This window comes from Lissotriton vulgaris, chromosome 9 (assembly GCF_964263255.1).
Source record: "Lissotriton vulgaris chromosome 9, aLisVul1.2, whole genome shotgun sequence".
NCBI lineage: Eukaryota > Metazoa > Chordata > Amphibia > Caudata > Salamandridae > Lissotriton > Lissotriton vulgaris.
Genome location: NC_141697.1, coordinates 983,507,252 through 983,523,168, shown reverse-complemented (window position 1 = coordinate 983,523,168; position 15,917 = coordinate 983,507,252). Strand labels below are relative to the sequence as shown.

The 15,917-nt window shown below is 47.4% G+C and overlaps 1 protein-coding gene across 1 annotated transcript in view; it reads right to left on the bottom strand.

Annotated features, from left to right (window-relative positions):
- Window positions 1-1,128: 1,128 nt before the first annotated feature.
- The window catches only part of NAA80 (N-alpha-acetyltransferase 80, NatH catalytic subunit), a 34,412-nt gene continuing 19,623 nt past the window's right edge, over window positions 1,129-15,917 (bottom strand). Inside the window, exon 2 of the mRNA XM_086936814.1 lies at window positions 1,129-2,356. Within this exon, the coding sequence (XP_086792940.1) occupies window positions 1,282-2,349 (1,068 nt within the window). The 5' untranslated portion in view covers window positions 2,350-2,356 and the 3' untranslated portion in view covers window positions 1,129-1,281. The remainder of the gene's footprint in view (window positions 2,357-15,917) is intronic.

The following is a 15,917-nucleotide window of genomic DNA, read 5'->3' as shown; positions in this document are numbered from 1 at the left end:
ATTCTACATCTGCTTCTGAAAAGGGAATACATTCCTTAAGGGCTATATCTGGGAGATTCAGGTTTGTGGTGGCTTTATGGGATAGGGAAACAAGCTGATTAGACAAAGTTGGTTGGGGGAAGAGTTTATGTATAACATCAATTTTTTCATGGAAATAAGAAGAAACAGAGCTAACCCAGTCTTGGGATGAGGTAGGGGCGGGCTGACAGGTGGGGGGATTTGTAAATTCTTTCACGATTTTATATAGCTCTTTATGGGAATTGGCTGCCTGAGTTATTCTGACCTCGAGATGGACTTTTTTTGCCGTGGCGACTTCTTTCATATATACTCTGTGCAAAGTTATATATTGTTGCCTGTCAAGAAGGGTTTTGGTTTGCTGCCATTTCCTTTCTGCTATCCTGACAGCTCTTTTTGTTTTTTGCAGGTAAGGAGTAAACCACAGGGAAATTTATCAGACTGTAGTTGACTGCATATTGATGTCATTCATACAGAGTCTATCCAAAGAATCAGCAGGCTCACAACAGGCATCCTCAGAGACTACACATGTTCTGACAAGTAGTACTAATTTCTGAAAGATGTACTTCTTGTTTGCAGACAGGCCTGATACTTCAGCACTGCCAAGAGAGCTTCATTGCTACATATATGTGCCCTCCTTTGGCCTTGATGGCTGTTCCAGCAGTGCCCAGTAGGACTTTCTCAACTTTGATGTCAATGTCAAGGTACATTTATGAAATGAACTGCCTCAGCTTATTGGGTGAGACAAGCCATTCTTCTCACAACACTGCATTTAGGTTTATTACAGACCATGAAAGAAACTCAGATGCTTTCACAAAGGACATCATGACGGATGGATTGTGAATTTTCACAGGAGACTACTTTAAGAAGTTGTGTTTTTCTCTCTACTATAAAGATAGGACACACATAGACTCATGCAGTGAGAGGAGCCATTCAAATGATAAGAGAGAACATGCCACCAAAGGCAGTCAGACCAACCATCCCCAATAGGTAACCACCCCAATGTACACCATAAGCCTCTTTATTGAATAGTGACTATTCCAGCGGAGATAGGATGTCTCTTGCAAACATGATTGCTTTTTCAACGACTGAAAACATTAACCCACGCTGGATGGAATTTGAAAGTGATTTTTTAAAGCTATAAACACACACAATCAAAATATTACAATCTTCAAATTTCAGAGGTAGCAACACTGATGTAAAAGCATTTTCATCACTTGAGATAGTTCTGGTGGTTTAGTGAAGTTCATAGTCAATTTGGGTTCTTCATATGTTTTTCTTCATCCAGAAGATAGGAAGTCCTCGGAGGTCTCTGTGCGGTGTCTGCAGCAGAGTCTGTTCAAAGCGCTTTTGACTTTCTTGAATGTTGGAATCAGGTGGACCCTTTGTGGCATTGTGTGAAGATATTCCTGGTAAAACAGGGGCTTTAGAATTATGCTGGAGACTTGCAGGGCATAGAGAGGAAGCCATTAAAGTACTAGGTGGTAAAGGTGGGGGTGGAGGTGGAGAACTCATTGAACATCCAAATGGATCTCTGCTATTGAGAAGTGGTAAAGGTGGAGGCGGAGGAGGTAGGTTCATGGGGAATACTGAAGGAGCAGATGAAGATATAGGTGGCAACGGTGGTGGAGGGGGAGGAAGAGGAAGAGCATTTTGGCAAACAGTAGAAGGTGTGGAAGCCAAAGGTTGCAATGATGTACAACCCAGAATGCTTAGCGAGGAAGGTGATGGAGGTGGCGTGGTTTCGATTGAGGATCCATCACTGAAACTGGGCATTGCAGAATGAGTTGTCTTAGATCCTGATTCACATGTACTTGCAGATGGCTGCCTGGAGAGTGCCTCCAGAAACTCCATTGATACAAAAGAGGACATGGCTCCTACATTCTGGACTGGCTCAGACAAGGCATACCCAAGATGGGCATAGAAGTGCTGCTTATCGTGGGTGGTTAGATGAAGCTGTCTGAATCCACGAGAGCGGGCATAGCCCTCGGTGGCTTCCATAAGCTTCCGTCCAAGACCTTTGCCCCGGAATTGTTTGCTGATCACCACTGACTCAACAAACAAACTTCCGGGTTGGCCCAAAACTCGAGCCAGCCTAGCGTGTCCCAAGAGGTGACTCTGGACCTTTACATCCTCACCAGAGCTTTGGGCTGCCCTTTGACTTTTGATAAGCACTAGGCATACTGGAAAATCATCACAGGATTTCTGGAGAGAGTGCATGCGAGAGGCTTGGCTTCTTTTCCATTCTTCATTGATGAGATCAGCACAGGCTTCAACGAGATCAGGCCTCAGGTGAATAGGAACCACTGCAATGGCCTCAGGGGTGGAACCCATTGCTTCACTAGGGAGAAGAAGCAGCAGAGCCTTACCAGTCACATTCGAACTTCCTTCCAATGAACAACATGCATCAGAATGGTAAACAACATGTGTACACACTCGCATGCAAAAGTGAGAGCACAGGCGATTGGAACTAGAGCATGGTAAGCACAACTGATAGTGCTCTTCCACACAGAAGGAAACATAGCGACAGGAAATCTGAACAGATCACCTGTGTCACTGAAGACCATGTCTATTTGTGTAACCTCTTTTATGGCATATCTCTTTTCATCAATTAGAAAGCAAAGAACTAAAAACAACAACATATTTTCAAACTACGTGTAATACGAATTATCTGAACAACAAGTGTGCTACCAAATCTAGAATATGGGATCTGGTTAATAAGGAAAGTATGCAATTACATGACGTGCACAATGCAATACAGACTATGAATCATGAATGGTAATCCTGCTGCTCCTGTACACCCTCATATTTGCTAGATGCTGGCCTGTCAGCATCTTTCAGTTTACTAAATTTCACTTTTCTGTTCAAAAAGGCATGAATGTAAATGTATAGGCATTTATATAGCGCACTACTTACCCGTAGGGTCCCAAGGCGCTTCGACCGCTGCGAAACCCTTCCTGGCTTCCCTGAGAGATGGTCCCTTAATGGGTATCTCCAGGGTGAAACCAGGCATCCCCGGCGGTCTGGTGGGGCCGTTAGTGAAGATGAGGCAAGCTAATGCCCAGAGTTGCCGAGTATGATCGCTGATCAGAGTGGGCACCAAGGCGAGAGAATTATCGAGTCCGCTGACCCTGGTCCAGAAACTTGCCGCGCCGGGAATCGAACCCTGGTCCCGGGCCGTCCTCTGCTCTCGGGTCTGCCGCCTCTAACCAGTGAGCCACACTACTTCACTGGAATCATAGACAATTGCCTATCTTTTTGCTATGTACTGCTTGGTGCTGTGGTTGAGACCCAGACCTTTATGAATATTCCAAAAGGCAATAAATAACTTGATGGTTATTTCTGATGACATATGTAGTTGCTGTCTTTATTTGCATTACCTTAGATATTGAATGCCAGCATTTTTTGTAAGGAAGGTAGTACATCACATATTCACATCGGGTGGAGGAAAACGCAACATGATCCACTTCGTTTGAGACTTCAAAAGTAAATGGTACCTAAAAAGTAGACTCTCGAACAACAAACTAATATATACCCTTTTATTAGCCTTCCAGTAAACATTTTACCTAGAACTAGATTTCAAAGCATGGATGAATCAGTAGAGCAGGCCTCTTTCACAGGACCCTGACTTCAAACCCTTGAAAGTCACCAAGCTGTATCGAATTGGAACTTGGCATCTTACGAGAAGCAGACTTCATGACACATACTAGTCTCCAGTACCATGTCACAGTAGAACCTGGCATCCATGAGTTGCAGCAGTTTACTAGGTGAGAATTCATGTTTACCTGGTTTCATTTGACTTGTCAGATTCGTGCTGCATGTCTTGTGTGAGCCCGACCTGAAAGTTTCCATGAAATGCCAAAGTCCAAAGAGGCATAAAGGTATTTTACAAAGTTCTTAAGTATTATCTGAATGAAAAGTGATTTCAATAGACTTACCGGCTTTGCAGTACACTTCAGTGTTGAACTCAACCACAATGGTTGTGGCAGTCTTCCAAACCACATTTACGTGCACCCTAACCGAAATGAATGAATGTCCTTAGCTACATCTCACTAGAACCAGAACTATATAGACAAAGGGCCTTATTACGAGTTTGGCGGTCTTCCTGTAGGACCGCCGAGCCAGTGGTGAACCTGCATGCCGGATTAAGACTTGAATCCAGGGCAGGCGGGCGGTGCGGTGGCGGTCCCCCGGGGGCGGCATGCTTTGGCTGAGGGTTACAGCCAGCAGTCATGCCACCACCGTGGGATTGCTACCGCATCGGGTGCACTGTGTGGCATGCACGATGTTGTCCATGCCACACAGTGCATGCTGAAGCATGCACTTGTGTCGGGGACATTTGCCCAGAAGCCCTGTTGGGGGCACTTTTCCCTACCTTTTCGACAAGCATTTCATGGCGGGGTCACCGCAATGATATGCTTGGTGGAAAGGCAGGTCGCAGTTCATTCAGTGGTGCCGGCATTGGCACCACTGCTAACCTGGCCTGCTTTCCGCACCGCCGCGGGATCCTGGATCCTAATGGTGGTCTTGTGGCAATCCCAACGCCACCATTGTAATAAGGTGATCAGATCGCCGGGGTGGTGGTGGTCGGACCAGCTAGAGTACGGTGGTCCCAGGACCGCCGTACTTGTAATAAGCCCCAACGTTTTCATATGGCACGTTTCCTTTAACTGTACTGGTTAAAGCATCAATGGGCTTACCCACCAGTCAGGGCACTATTCACCACAACTCGACAATAACCGCAATTATCTAGTGGACCATATCGCAAGCCAACCCATCATCAATATATGTATTAGTTGCCCAGGCTGCACATCGCCTAGCAAGGATTAGGAGGGGGTTCCTTGATAGCAGAACTCCATGGAGAAGGACCTCGCCTCAAAGACCATTTACAATTCAAATGTGGTTGCCATGAGGATCAGTTTCAAAGGACAGGGCTGTGGTGCGGCTAAACGATACCTCCGACTTCACGCCTTTTGGTTCCTTTGCACAGTCATCTTCCTGTTCACAGGTTTACTTTGCTAAACCCCATGTAAAAACACATTTTTATCTGACACTCATAGTAGAAAGCGCCTGCCCTTGAGAAAAGTAACACGTTTATCTGTAGTGCCGAAGAACATAAGAACCTATATTCTTATACTACCCCGTAGCCAGTGAAGATAGCTCAGTGTGAAAACCTAGTGCAGAAAGATCAAGGGTGTGGAGGCAGCTGCACAGAAATTCTGCCCCAGATCAGGGGCAGAGTAGAACATAAGTACATACATGTTTAAATAAATTGCGTGAACGGGGCAAAGAAACTCTTATGAAATGAAGGAAAAGCGTGGTACAGATGTTCCGGACTAAACAAAAGGGGCATAATTGCATTTATGTAGCGCTTCCTACACCAGAGCGCATTGCGGCGAGGAGCACACTACTCCGGAAACCACGGTTTGCGGTAAATAGGTAGCAGGTTAGTAAATTGTGCTTCCTTTTTCTGGTAAGATTAGCTGCGCTAGTGGAAAAGGCGTTTTCTACAAGTCTTGAGAGAGATTTTTGATCTAATGACTGCTCTGAGCAGTAATTCAAATGTACCAGCTGCTAAAAAAAGCAAACTACGCAGGATACCCAACAATAGACCATCAGAATACCCACTCCTAAGGCTAGCAGCCCCATTGGGTTCATGACCGCTGTCTGTCACTTTGCATGCATTTGTCTGTATGTCCAAGTTCCTTCTCTGAAGTCCTAGGCTCACTCCAAAGAGTTTCTCCACCCCTGTGCTCCAGCACCTATCCTCTGTGTTTCTCCACCCCTGTGCTCCAGCACTTATCCTCTGCGTTTCTCCACCCCTGTGCTCCAGCACTTACCCTCTGTGTTTCTCCACCCCTGTGCTCCAGCACCTATCCTCTGTGTTTCTCCACCCCTGTGCTCCAGCACCTATCCTCTGTGTTTCTCCACCCCTGTGCTCCAGCACCTATCCTTTGTGTTTCTCCACCCCTGTGCTCCAGCACCTATCCTCTGTGTTTCTCCACCCCTGTGCTCCAGCACCTATCCTCTGTGTTTCTCCACCCCTGTGCTCCAGCACCTATCCTCTGTGTTTCTCCACCCCTGTGCTCCAGCACCTATCCTCTCTGTTTCTTCACCCCTGTGCTTCAGCACCTATCCTCTGTGTTTCTCCACCCCTGTGCTTCAGCACCTATCCTCTGTGTTTCTCCACCCCTGTGCTCAAGCACCTATTCTCAGGATTTGCTCTCGGGCTTCTTGCCCCTCTTGTTTCAGTAATGTGGCTCTCTCTACATCTCGAAAAAGCCTCGCCAACCCAACCTTCATTCTCTTCCGTTTTGGTCTTTCGCTACTGAACTCTTTCTAATAAATAAGCGCTTTGATGTATCGTAAACGCTATATGAATACAATTTACAATTTCGATTATCACAGTTTACATCTTTGCAGTCACAGTGTAAAAGTGCTCATGATAAAAATATCAATGGCAAAATAAATAAAACCCAATCAAAATACCAGCCTACAACACAAGAGAGGGGTGGGAACTTTTACCTCAAATAACTTACACAAAAAAACATTCACAGCACCTAGAAATCAGAAACTGCCAAGGCAATGTCAAACAAAATACCGTGGTTTGCTGTTGTATTTTTGTGCTAGGCTTTACTTGCTCTGTAAAACTACTACAATCTACCCTTTCACCTACATTTTAGGGGTGTGGATGAGACTGGATGGAAGGCTTGTCCCCTGCATACCTTGGCCACTCTCAAGTGGGTTAAAATACTCTGCAACAACACAAACGCCCATGATAAAGATAAACTTTGGAAGGGAACCAAATATAATGTAAGTTAGTATCGCACTGACCTCTGCAAACTATTTTAGGGAAGCCCAGATCTTATGAATTTTCATTTATTTGAGATTTGTAGACAACTGTGATTTCCTGAAGTGCAGTTTCCAAACTTCATGAAACGGTTGGAGTTTGTGCGCTGCAGTTAAATATGTGATGAAATGCCACGACAATCTCTTAGCCTCGCAGTTTGTTGAGAGTGTGTCCACTGCATGACGCTTAAAAAAGACCATTACTTGCACCTTGATTCTGCACTACACAAACCCTTCCCATTAGGGCCTAGAATCCCTATTTTTATCCAATAAGATAAGCAAGTATTTGCAATGCAATAGGTCTCGTATTAACGCAAGTTTAAACTATTGGCATTGTAAATGACAATGCCGATTATAGCTTCATCTCCCGTAAATGCGAAACCTATTGCATTGCAAATGTTTCTTTAAGTTTAAAACTGAGCGTGACGCCGCTTCAAGGACACCGTGCTCAGTTTCTTTTTTTTTTAACTTTAACACTGATCATGGTGTCCTTGGAGCAGGCACCCCGCTCAGTGTTAAAGTAAAAAAAAAATAGAAAGAAACCGAGCGCGGTGTCCCTGAAAGGGGCACTGCGCTAACTCAAAGTTAAATGATCGCAGTGTCCCTAAAGTGGGCGCCACGCTCATTATGCAAATACCCAAAAAAGCACCCGCCATTGTCCCTATCATTGACAATAACAACAAAAATAGTGCTCACTTACTAGATAAAGCAGTCCGTGTAACGTGCCAAGTAAAAGGTCCAGTCCTTATGGGCGGTAACAAATGGCGACAAGGCGGTAACACGAGGGACTAACAAGCCTCATAATGAATCGGAAGCCAGCATTTACCAAGGACAATGACACCAGCCAATGAAAAATATGGGAGGAGAGTGTGCGAGGCTTCCACAGCATACTCTTCTACAGCATGCCTCACAGAGCGAGCAGAGCATGCGCGCTGCTGAAAGGCTCGACCTAAAAAAAAACACAAATGACTCCCAGTGCAGCGGTCTCAGTCTTCATGAGATCAGTAAAAGGAGTACTATTAAGAACGGTAATAATAGCACCTATTTTTCATGCACATAACTACTCAATTTATCGACATTAAAAAATCTATTGCCATATTTGCAAGGCTCAGGGGGTTAGTGTGGTCCAAATGGTTACAAAGGCCTGTAAATCATCCAGAATTTGGCTTTCCAAGACACCTAAAATATGCCTAAAGATCTTGACACACCCACACTATCATCCAGGTAGGTCCACACTTTTTATATTTAAAGAAACAGAGCCAGCTGCACATTTTAAAATTTAAAATGCGCCCTCTAAGTAACGTTGCATGAGCATGGCTAATAAAACCTGTTAAAGTACGACATTATATAAACCTAAAATCTGTTAAAGTGATAACAAAGGTTGAATACATTTCAATCAATTGATCAACAACCAGTTGGGTGCTATAAAAATCTTCCCATTAAAATGACTTCACTCTCAAAAGGCAAATTCCAAATCGTGCAAAGACCTTCATGTCACCTTCTACCTATAGCAAAAACTTAAAAGCAGCAACAGCAGGGCAGGAATATGCCTAATACATAATTTAATCAAACAATGAATAAAAAACAATAACACTAGGAATATGGGGAAATGGGTAGTAGTGTATGCAGCGGGACAACTATAGCTTAAAACTTTACTTTCAAAAACAGTAATACAATTGTGAAAACAATTAATTGGGCATGCAGAAGAAATATCAATCGAATTAAATGCAATGTTGTCTAGCTTTCACTAGTCTATTTTCCACCAACATCATAAACTTCGTAAAAGCAATGTTCAGTTGCAAGTTCTTCAGGTCCAGGCATGGAATTATTGCCTGCCTTCAGAAGTGGATGCCCTTTTTGTTGGGTCGCGCCTAGAGCCAGCGTGCAAGCACTGCTCTGCGAGACTTATTGTAGAAGAGTAGGCGAATAAAAGCTCCGCCCACTCTCCACCCATATTTGCCAATGTGTCATTGTCTGTCCTAAATGCTGGCTTCTGATTCGTCAATAGGCTTGTTAGTCCCTCCTTAGTACCGCCTCTTCTTCATTTATCACCTCCTATGGCCACTGGCCCCTTTACTTCGGTTATTACATGGTACGTGTTATTTAGACTGTGAGCACTATTTTCTTTAAGGAGGTTCTCCCACTGCAGGCACAACATGCTTAGGTGCCTTCTTTACTCCCCCCTCCCTCCCTCCCGTTGGCATGCCTTTTCCACACCCTCCCTCTCGTTGTTCGTGCCTTCTCACCCCCCCTCCCATTGTCCGTGCCTTCTCCTCCCACCAGCCCTCCCTCCCGTTGTCTGTGCCTTCTACCCCCACGCCCTTCCTCCTGTTGTCGTGATGCCTACCATGTGCAATGCAATAGGTCTTGCATGGAATTATTGCATGCCTGCAGAAGCAGATGCCTTTTTGTTTAGAAGTTCTCTCAAAAGGGATCTCAGTTCAACTAGTAGACGGGAACAGATGCAGATCATGTGAAAAATAGTCTCCACTGCTGAATTGCTAAGTCTGCACCCATTGCTTTGCTTAAATTTGATCCAAGGTGGGGCAAAGTCATTTGTATCCAAATATTTTCCGAAAGAGCTCATAATATTCATGCTGGCAGTTTCCATCCAGGTCGCAGAATCAAGAGTGTCAGGCTTTGCGGCCTTTAGCTTGAAACATGTTTTTATACAAGCACCTAGACTTGCAACTGCCTTGCAATTTAAGCCAATTCCATGCAGATTTGGGCCAGCTGGGCATTTCTTGGGAGGCGAAAAACTTGCCTATATATTTTTGCAATGATATTATACAGAAAAGTTCACGCTACCACAAAAGGCTTCACAGTCAAAAGTTTGAGATGGCAGCAACTTGACATTCATTATTTTGACCACTGGTCCATCGTCATTCTACTCAAGGTTCTGTTAAGAGGAAAAAAGGCTTTCAGCAGTACATTAGCTTTTAATGTAATGGCCTGCTTATGAGCTTTCAGATTGCCTCGAATGTCCACAATAACTCCTAGGTACTTATACTCCGATTTTCTTTCCACTGCATTGCCACTGATGAACCACTTGCCTTCTTTATTCACTTATGTGCCGACAAAAGGAATTTTTGCTTTTTTCCAATTAATTTCTGTTTTATTGGTTGCAGAAAACTCATCCAGTTTCACAAAAAGTCTTTGCAACCCACCCCGGTTTTACTGAGAAGTAAAACATCATTGGTATACAATATGCATTGTAACGCCTCTCCTCCCCACTTAGGGCAATGACCAGGCACCTTACCCAGCTTGATTGTAAGATCAGCAATATACAGGTTAAACAAGAGTGGCGCAAGAACACAGCCTTCCTTCAATCCAAACTCTGTTTTTATTTGTGAGAAGGTAGAGCTGCCACCAATCTTTATTCGTACACATGTATCTGAGTATAGTAACTCAATCCCTTTCAGCAGGGTTGGTGGGATCCCCCATTGGGAAAGTTTTAACTATAGGATGTTTTCTAGATACTCCATCGAATGCAGTCTTAAAGTCCACAAAGCAAAGATATAATAAAGTTTGCTATGAAAAGGTTTGGTCACTTATTAGGGATAAAGCCATCAGATTCGAAGTTGTTCTCATAAAGCCTGTTTGATGCCTTGTGGTACTTTTTAGGTCGAGGGACCGTAGGCTCTCACTGCGAAGCAGTGGGGGGCGGAGTGCCGAAGAATTAATGTTTTGGAGTTAGGGGCTTTGAACCCGCCTCTCTCCTCCATTCTCCTCCATTGGCTGGCTTCCTAAACAGAGGCCAGCCATTGGAGGAGAAGGGAGTCACTCCAATAAAGCCCCGTCTCTTTCGGATTCGGGGGCGTGCTTTTTTCGTTCTTTAGCCCTGTGACGTCACCCGTCACTCAGAACGCCAAAACACACCCCCGAATCCAAAAATGTTCGGAGCTTTGCGCCGTCATTTCTGCCCGACTGCCTGACGCGACAGACCGTTTCCCTGCCCCTGCTCTCTCCCTCCGTTGTTTAATCCTCGCTCTCTCTGCCTCCCTCACTCCCCGCTCGAGTGGTGACGCGCCCCCTTTGCCTGCTCTGTCCCTGCTCCGGCTCAGTGTGCTCGGCTTGGGGTTTGGGCCTCTCCCTGCTCTGTCGGGATCTCCGCTCCGAGCGTGCCTCCTCCCCAGAGCCTGGAGAGATGCTGCGCTGGAAGCCCCGTTCAGTGGCTGTCCATGTGAAAGCACGCAAATGAACGAGTGATTAATCACACCTGTACTGGATCCCGGGCCGCAGCCTAGCCGACGAAGACTTGCCGGAAATATATAGAGCCGAAGGAGAGTGCAAAAGAAAATAAAACTGTGATTGTTAGTTTGACAAACGCAGACCTTGTAGGCGTGTGCTGTGTTTATCAGATTGGATGAGCTTGCTGGAGGAGGGGCCAACAGGCAGGGACACTGATCAGCTGTTTGTTGGAGGGCGGTGATTCTAGGAGGGAGGGACGGGGCAAAGATGCAAGTTACAGAACATCCAGTGTTGTTTTCTTTTCAGTTCCGATCAGCTGAACTCTTGTACCGTAAGGTGCACCCCGCTGACCGAGTAGGCAGATCGCGCACATGAAAACGCCCATTCCTTACAGAAAGACCCACGATTGCCTGTTACAGGCGGGATGCTGCTGCTCCACGAGTGGTGAGACTGCACTCCTTCTGGCGGCCCCTGCTCTCCGCGGCTGCACCCATGCTTCTGGCCGGTCTCTCCGCTTGCGCCGCTGCGCTGCTGGCCCTGCACCTCGTGCTGCGGCTCTTCTTTCCCTTTTTCTGGCTGGACCTGGGCTACTTGCTGAAGGTGCTCCGCAGCGGGTTGCGCGTGAAGCTCTACAAGCGCAGAGGTCGCGTGGAGACGGTCCTGGACCGCTTTCTGGCCGTGGCAGAGAACGTGCCCGACAAGACGTTCCTGATTTTCGAAGGGCAAAGCCACACCTATCGGCAAGTGGACTGCAGGAGCAGCCGGGTGGCCCAGGTCTTTCTCCGCCATGCATCGTTCAAGAAAGGGGACACGGTGGCCCTGCTCATGAGCAATGAGCTCGACTTTGTGCACGTCTGGCTGGGGCTTGCCAAACTGGGCTGCCGGGTGGCCTTCCTCAATGTAAACGTTCGCTCCAGGTCACTGCTGCATTGTTTCAGCAGCTGTGGTGCCTCGGCGCTTGTGGCGGTGGCAGGTACGTATGATGTAACTTCCGCAAGTGACTTCAAAGCGATAAAGCTAGTTTAAGAAATCGGAGGTTTCTTTATACAAAGTAATAGAGATGTTAAGTAACTTTAATGCCATGTGAAACCGTCAGTTAGCCCAGACGCTTTGCCAACGCACTTCGCACCCCCCTTCCCTCCGCCCGCAGCTCTCCTTCGTCCCGCTCTCGCCCCCCCTTCCCTCCGTCTGCCCCCCTTTCCCTCCGCCCGCAGCTCTCCTTCGTCTGTCTTCGTCCCAACAAAAGCACATCTGTAAACACTGCCTTTCCTCTGATGCACCACGTGAAACTAGGCAACAACGACCACTCACCCCCAACTTTCGGGGCAGTCTACTTGGTTTTATTGTCCCCTAAAAATGTTCATCTGACCTGTGCTTTCCTCAGCTAACTGTTTCACATCTCCCCCTTGGCACCTTACTCGCCCCCATCCTCACCGGTTCCTCCCACCCCTCAGCTCTCGCTCCTCCTGGCTTCACTCCCTCTCCATGGCTCACTCGACGGATGCACATCTCTTCGCGCGCGGACCCCGGCAAAACAACATCAGGAAAGCACGGCCAAGCTCGGCAGGAACTGGGGCTCACACAGTGTGGGACCCCGGGCCTCGTGCCAACCAACACCAGTCACATGGGTGGGACGGGAGGGGAGCAGGGCTGGAAAGACAAGGGAACCACAGAGCCTGTGTCAGGCACCGTCACACCTCAGGACAGGCAGGCTCGCGTCTCACGCGAGATGCGTGGGAGTTGGTAGGACCGTTGCTGATAGCCGTACCGAGGCGCTCCAGAGGGCTGTGCTTGCTCCCCTGCCCCCTGGCTGTGTTTGCTCCCCTGCTCCCTGGCTGTGCTTGCTCTCCTGGCTGTGCTTACTCCCCTGCCCACTGGCTGTTTGCACCCCTGCCCCCTGGCTGTGCTTGCTCCCCTGCCAGCTGGCTGTGCTTGCTCCCCTGCCCCCTGGCTGTGCTTGCTTCCCTGTCCCCTGGCTGTGCTTGCTTCCCTGTCCCCTGGCTGTGCTTGCTTCCCTGCCCCCTGGGTGTGCTTGCTTCCCTGCCCCCTGGCTGTGCTTGCTTCCCTGCCCCCTGGCTGTGCTTGCTTCCCTGCCCCCTGGCTGTGCTTGCTTCCCTGCCCCCTGGGTGTGCTTGCTTCCCTGCCCCCTGGTTTCCCTGCCCCCTCGCTGTGCTTGCTTCCCTGCCCCCTGGGTGTGCTTGCTTCCCTGCCCCCTGGTTTCCCTGCCCCCTCGCTGTGCTTGCTTCCCTGCCCCCTTGCTGTGCTTGCTTCCCTGCCCCCTTGCTGTGCTTGCTTCCCTGCCCCCTCGCTGTGCTTGCTTCCCTGCCCCCTCGCTGTGCTTGCTCTCCTGTGTGTGTATGTGGCTCTGGGTGTGTGTGTGTGGCTCTGGGTGTGTGTGTGTGGCTCTGGGTGTGTGTGTGTGTGTGGCTCTGGGTGTGTGTGTGTGTGTGTGTGTGTGTGGCTCTGGGTGTGTGTGTGTGGGGCTCTGGGTGTGTGTGTGTGTGGGGCTCTGGGTGTGTGGCTCTGGGTGTGTGTGTGTGGCTCTGGGTGGGTGTGTGTGTGTGTGTGTGGCTCTGGGTGGGTGTGTGTGTGTGTGGCTCTGGGTGGGTGTGTGTGTGTGGCTCTGGGTGTGTGTGTGTGTGTGTGGCTCTGGGTGGGTGTGTGTGTGTGTGGCTCTGGGTGGGTGTGTGTGTGTGTGGCTCTGGGTGGGTGTGTGTGGCTCTGGGTGTGTGTGCGTGGCTCTGGGTGTGGGTGTGTGTGCGTGGCTCTGGGTGTGTGTGGCTCTGGGTGTGTGTGTGTGTGTGGCTCTGTGTGTGCGTGTGGCTCTGGGTGTGTGTGTGTGGCTCTGGGTGTGTGTGTGTGTGTGTGGGGCTCTGGGTGTGTGTGTGTGTGTGTGTGGGGGGGGCTCTGGGTGTGTGTGTGTGTGGGGGGCTCTGGGTGTGTGTGTGTGTGTGGGGGGCTCTGGGTGTGTGGGATGGGCTCTGTGTGTGTGTGTGGGGCTCTGTGTGTGTGTGGGGGGTGTGGCTCTGTGTGTGTGTGTGTGGCTCTGTGTGTGTGTGTGTGGCTCTGTGTGTGTGTTTGTGTGGCTCTGTGTGTGTGTATGTGTGTGTGTGGCTGTGTGTGTGTGTGTGTGTGTGTGTGGCTGTGTATGTGTGTGTGGCTCTGTGTGTGTGTGTGTGTGTGTGTGGCTCTGTATGTGTGTGGGTGACTTTGTGTGTATGGCTCTGTGTGGGTGTAAATGCAATAGGTCATGCATTTGCGAGCTATTAAGCTATTGGCATTGTAAATGGCAATACCATTTATTTATGATTTAAAAACAATAAAAAAAATGTCATGAGCAATGCCAATAGCTCTACCTTTAATAATGCCGAGACCATTGCATTGTAAATGCTTGTTTGTTCTGTTGCCCAGGAGAGCAGATCTTGCTATAGAAGTCTAGCAAAAAGTTTGGCCTCGACATCTAAAAGAGTAATTAATATGTAATTTGACAGGTCTTTCAAGCTACCCCCTTTAAAGATTGGATGGGTTACTGCTGTTCTCCAGGAGTCCTGGACTTCTTCATGTCATAGGGCACAGTTGTACAAAGGAATTAATTTATTTGCCCAAAATTCCGGCATTGCCCTAAATGGAGCTTGCTGGAAACCATTAGGGCCAGGTGCGCACTCCGATCGGCTATTTGTTATAATCTTTTGAAGCTGCAGAACGTTGTATGCAAGCTCAGTGCCATTCCTTTGAAATTTTTTCCTCGGAAGAGGTTTTGCTGTGGCTGGTTTCATAAATGGGAACACCTAAAAGATAGTGAGTTAATATGCGAGTTTTCCAAATGTGCCTTCGAGTTGGGTCTAGTTCGACAGCACTGCCATCTGCAAGACATATTGTTACCAATTATTTCAAATATATATACAGTGGGCTTTGGCTCCCCCCAGAGGAGCATTCCACTCGCAACTCTTGTTATTGGCTGATTGGGGTACGATTCTGCCTCCTTTGGAGTGCTAACATTCCAGTGCATGCGGGACAATTTTACTTTTCAAACGTGCACCGATACATCACATATTAATGTACTGTATACTGAAAGCAATCTGTTTTTTTCGTTTTTTCCACTGCAGCAGGCATTATTTTCATGTTTAAATTACCGGGACTCAAAATGCAAGTCAAACCGATTAGCTTTGACAATGCTGTTTATTTCTATTGCTTGTAGTAGCTGCTTTTAGAATTTCTCTTACTTAGTTACCCTCACAACTTATGACTTTTATTATTAATGCGAAAACAATTGCGCTCCAGGCACTCCCATGGACACAGCTCTGGCTCCCCATTTGGCCAATGTCAGATTCCTGGATTACTGTGAAAGTTTACAGTAAGAAGCATCTTAAGTGCCCAGGCTGGGGCACCACTGTCGTGACGGGGAATCCAAGAGCACCACAAAGAAGCTGCAACTCTCTTTGCTCAAGGAGAATAGGAAATGATGAATGTAAAAAGCAAATGTGTTTCAGCTGCTGAATTTTATAATAAAGAGGAATAGTGCACACACAAAAAATAATGGTAAATCAGTGAGGTATACTAGTATAAACGGTGATGTCAGGTTGTCCAGGTCAGGTGGTAATAGATTTAGGTTTAAGTGAATTTACTTAGAGCTAGCGTGCGTGGTCTAGTAAAAGTTTTTTAAAAATACAGGACATGGTTTATATTGAGACTCTCACGTAGATACAAGTATTTAAGTTAGGGCCATGTATAGGCATCAGGCCTTCTACCCAGCACATCCCCTTTTCTCTGCTGTAATCAGCTTTTGCCTCACTAGCAGTTGCCACAAGACCTTTCAACACGTGTGTGTAACACACTAGATCAGATTAAGGCCGGGGTTAGCA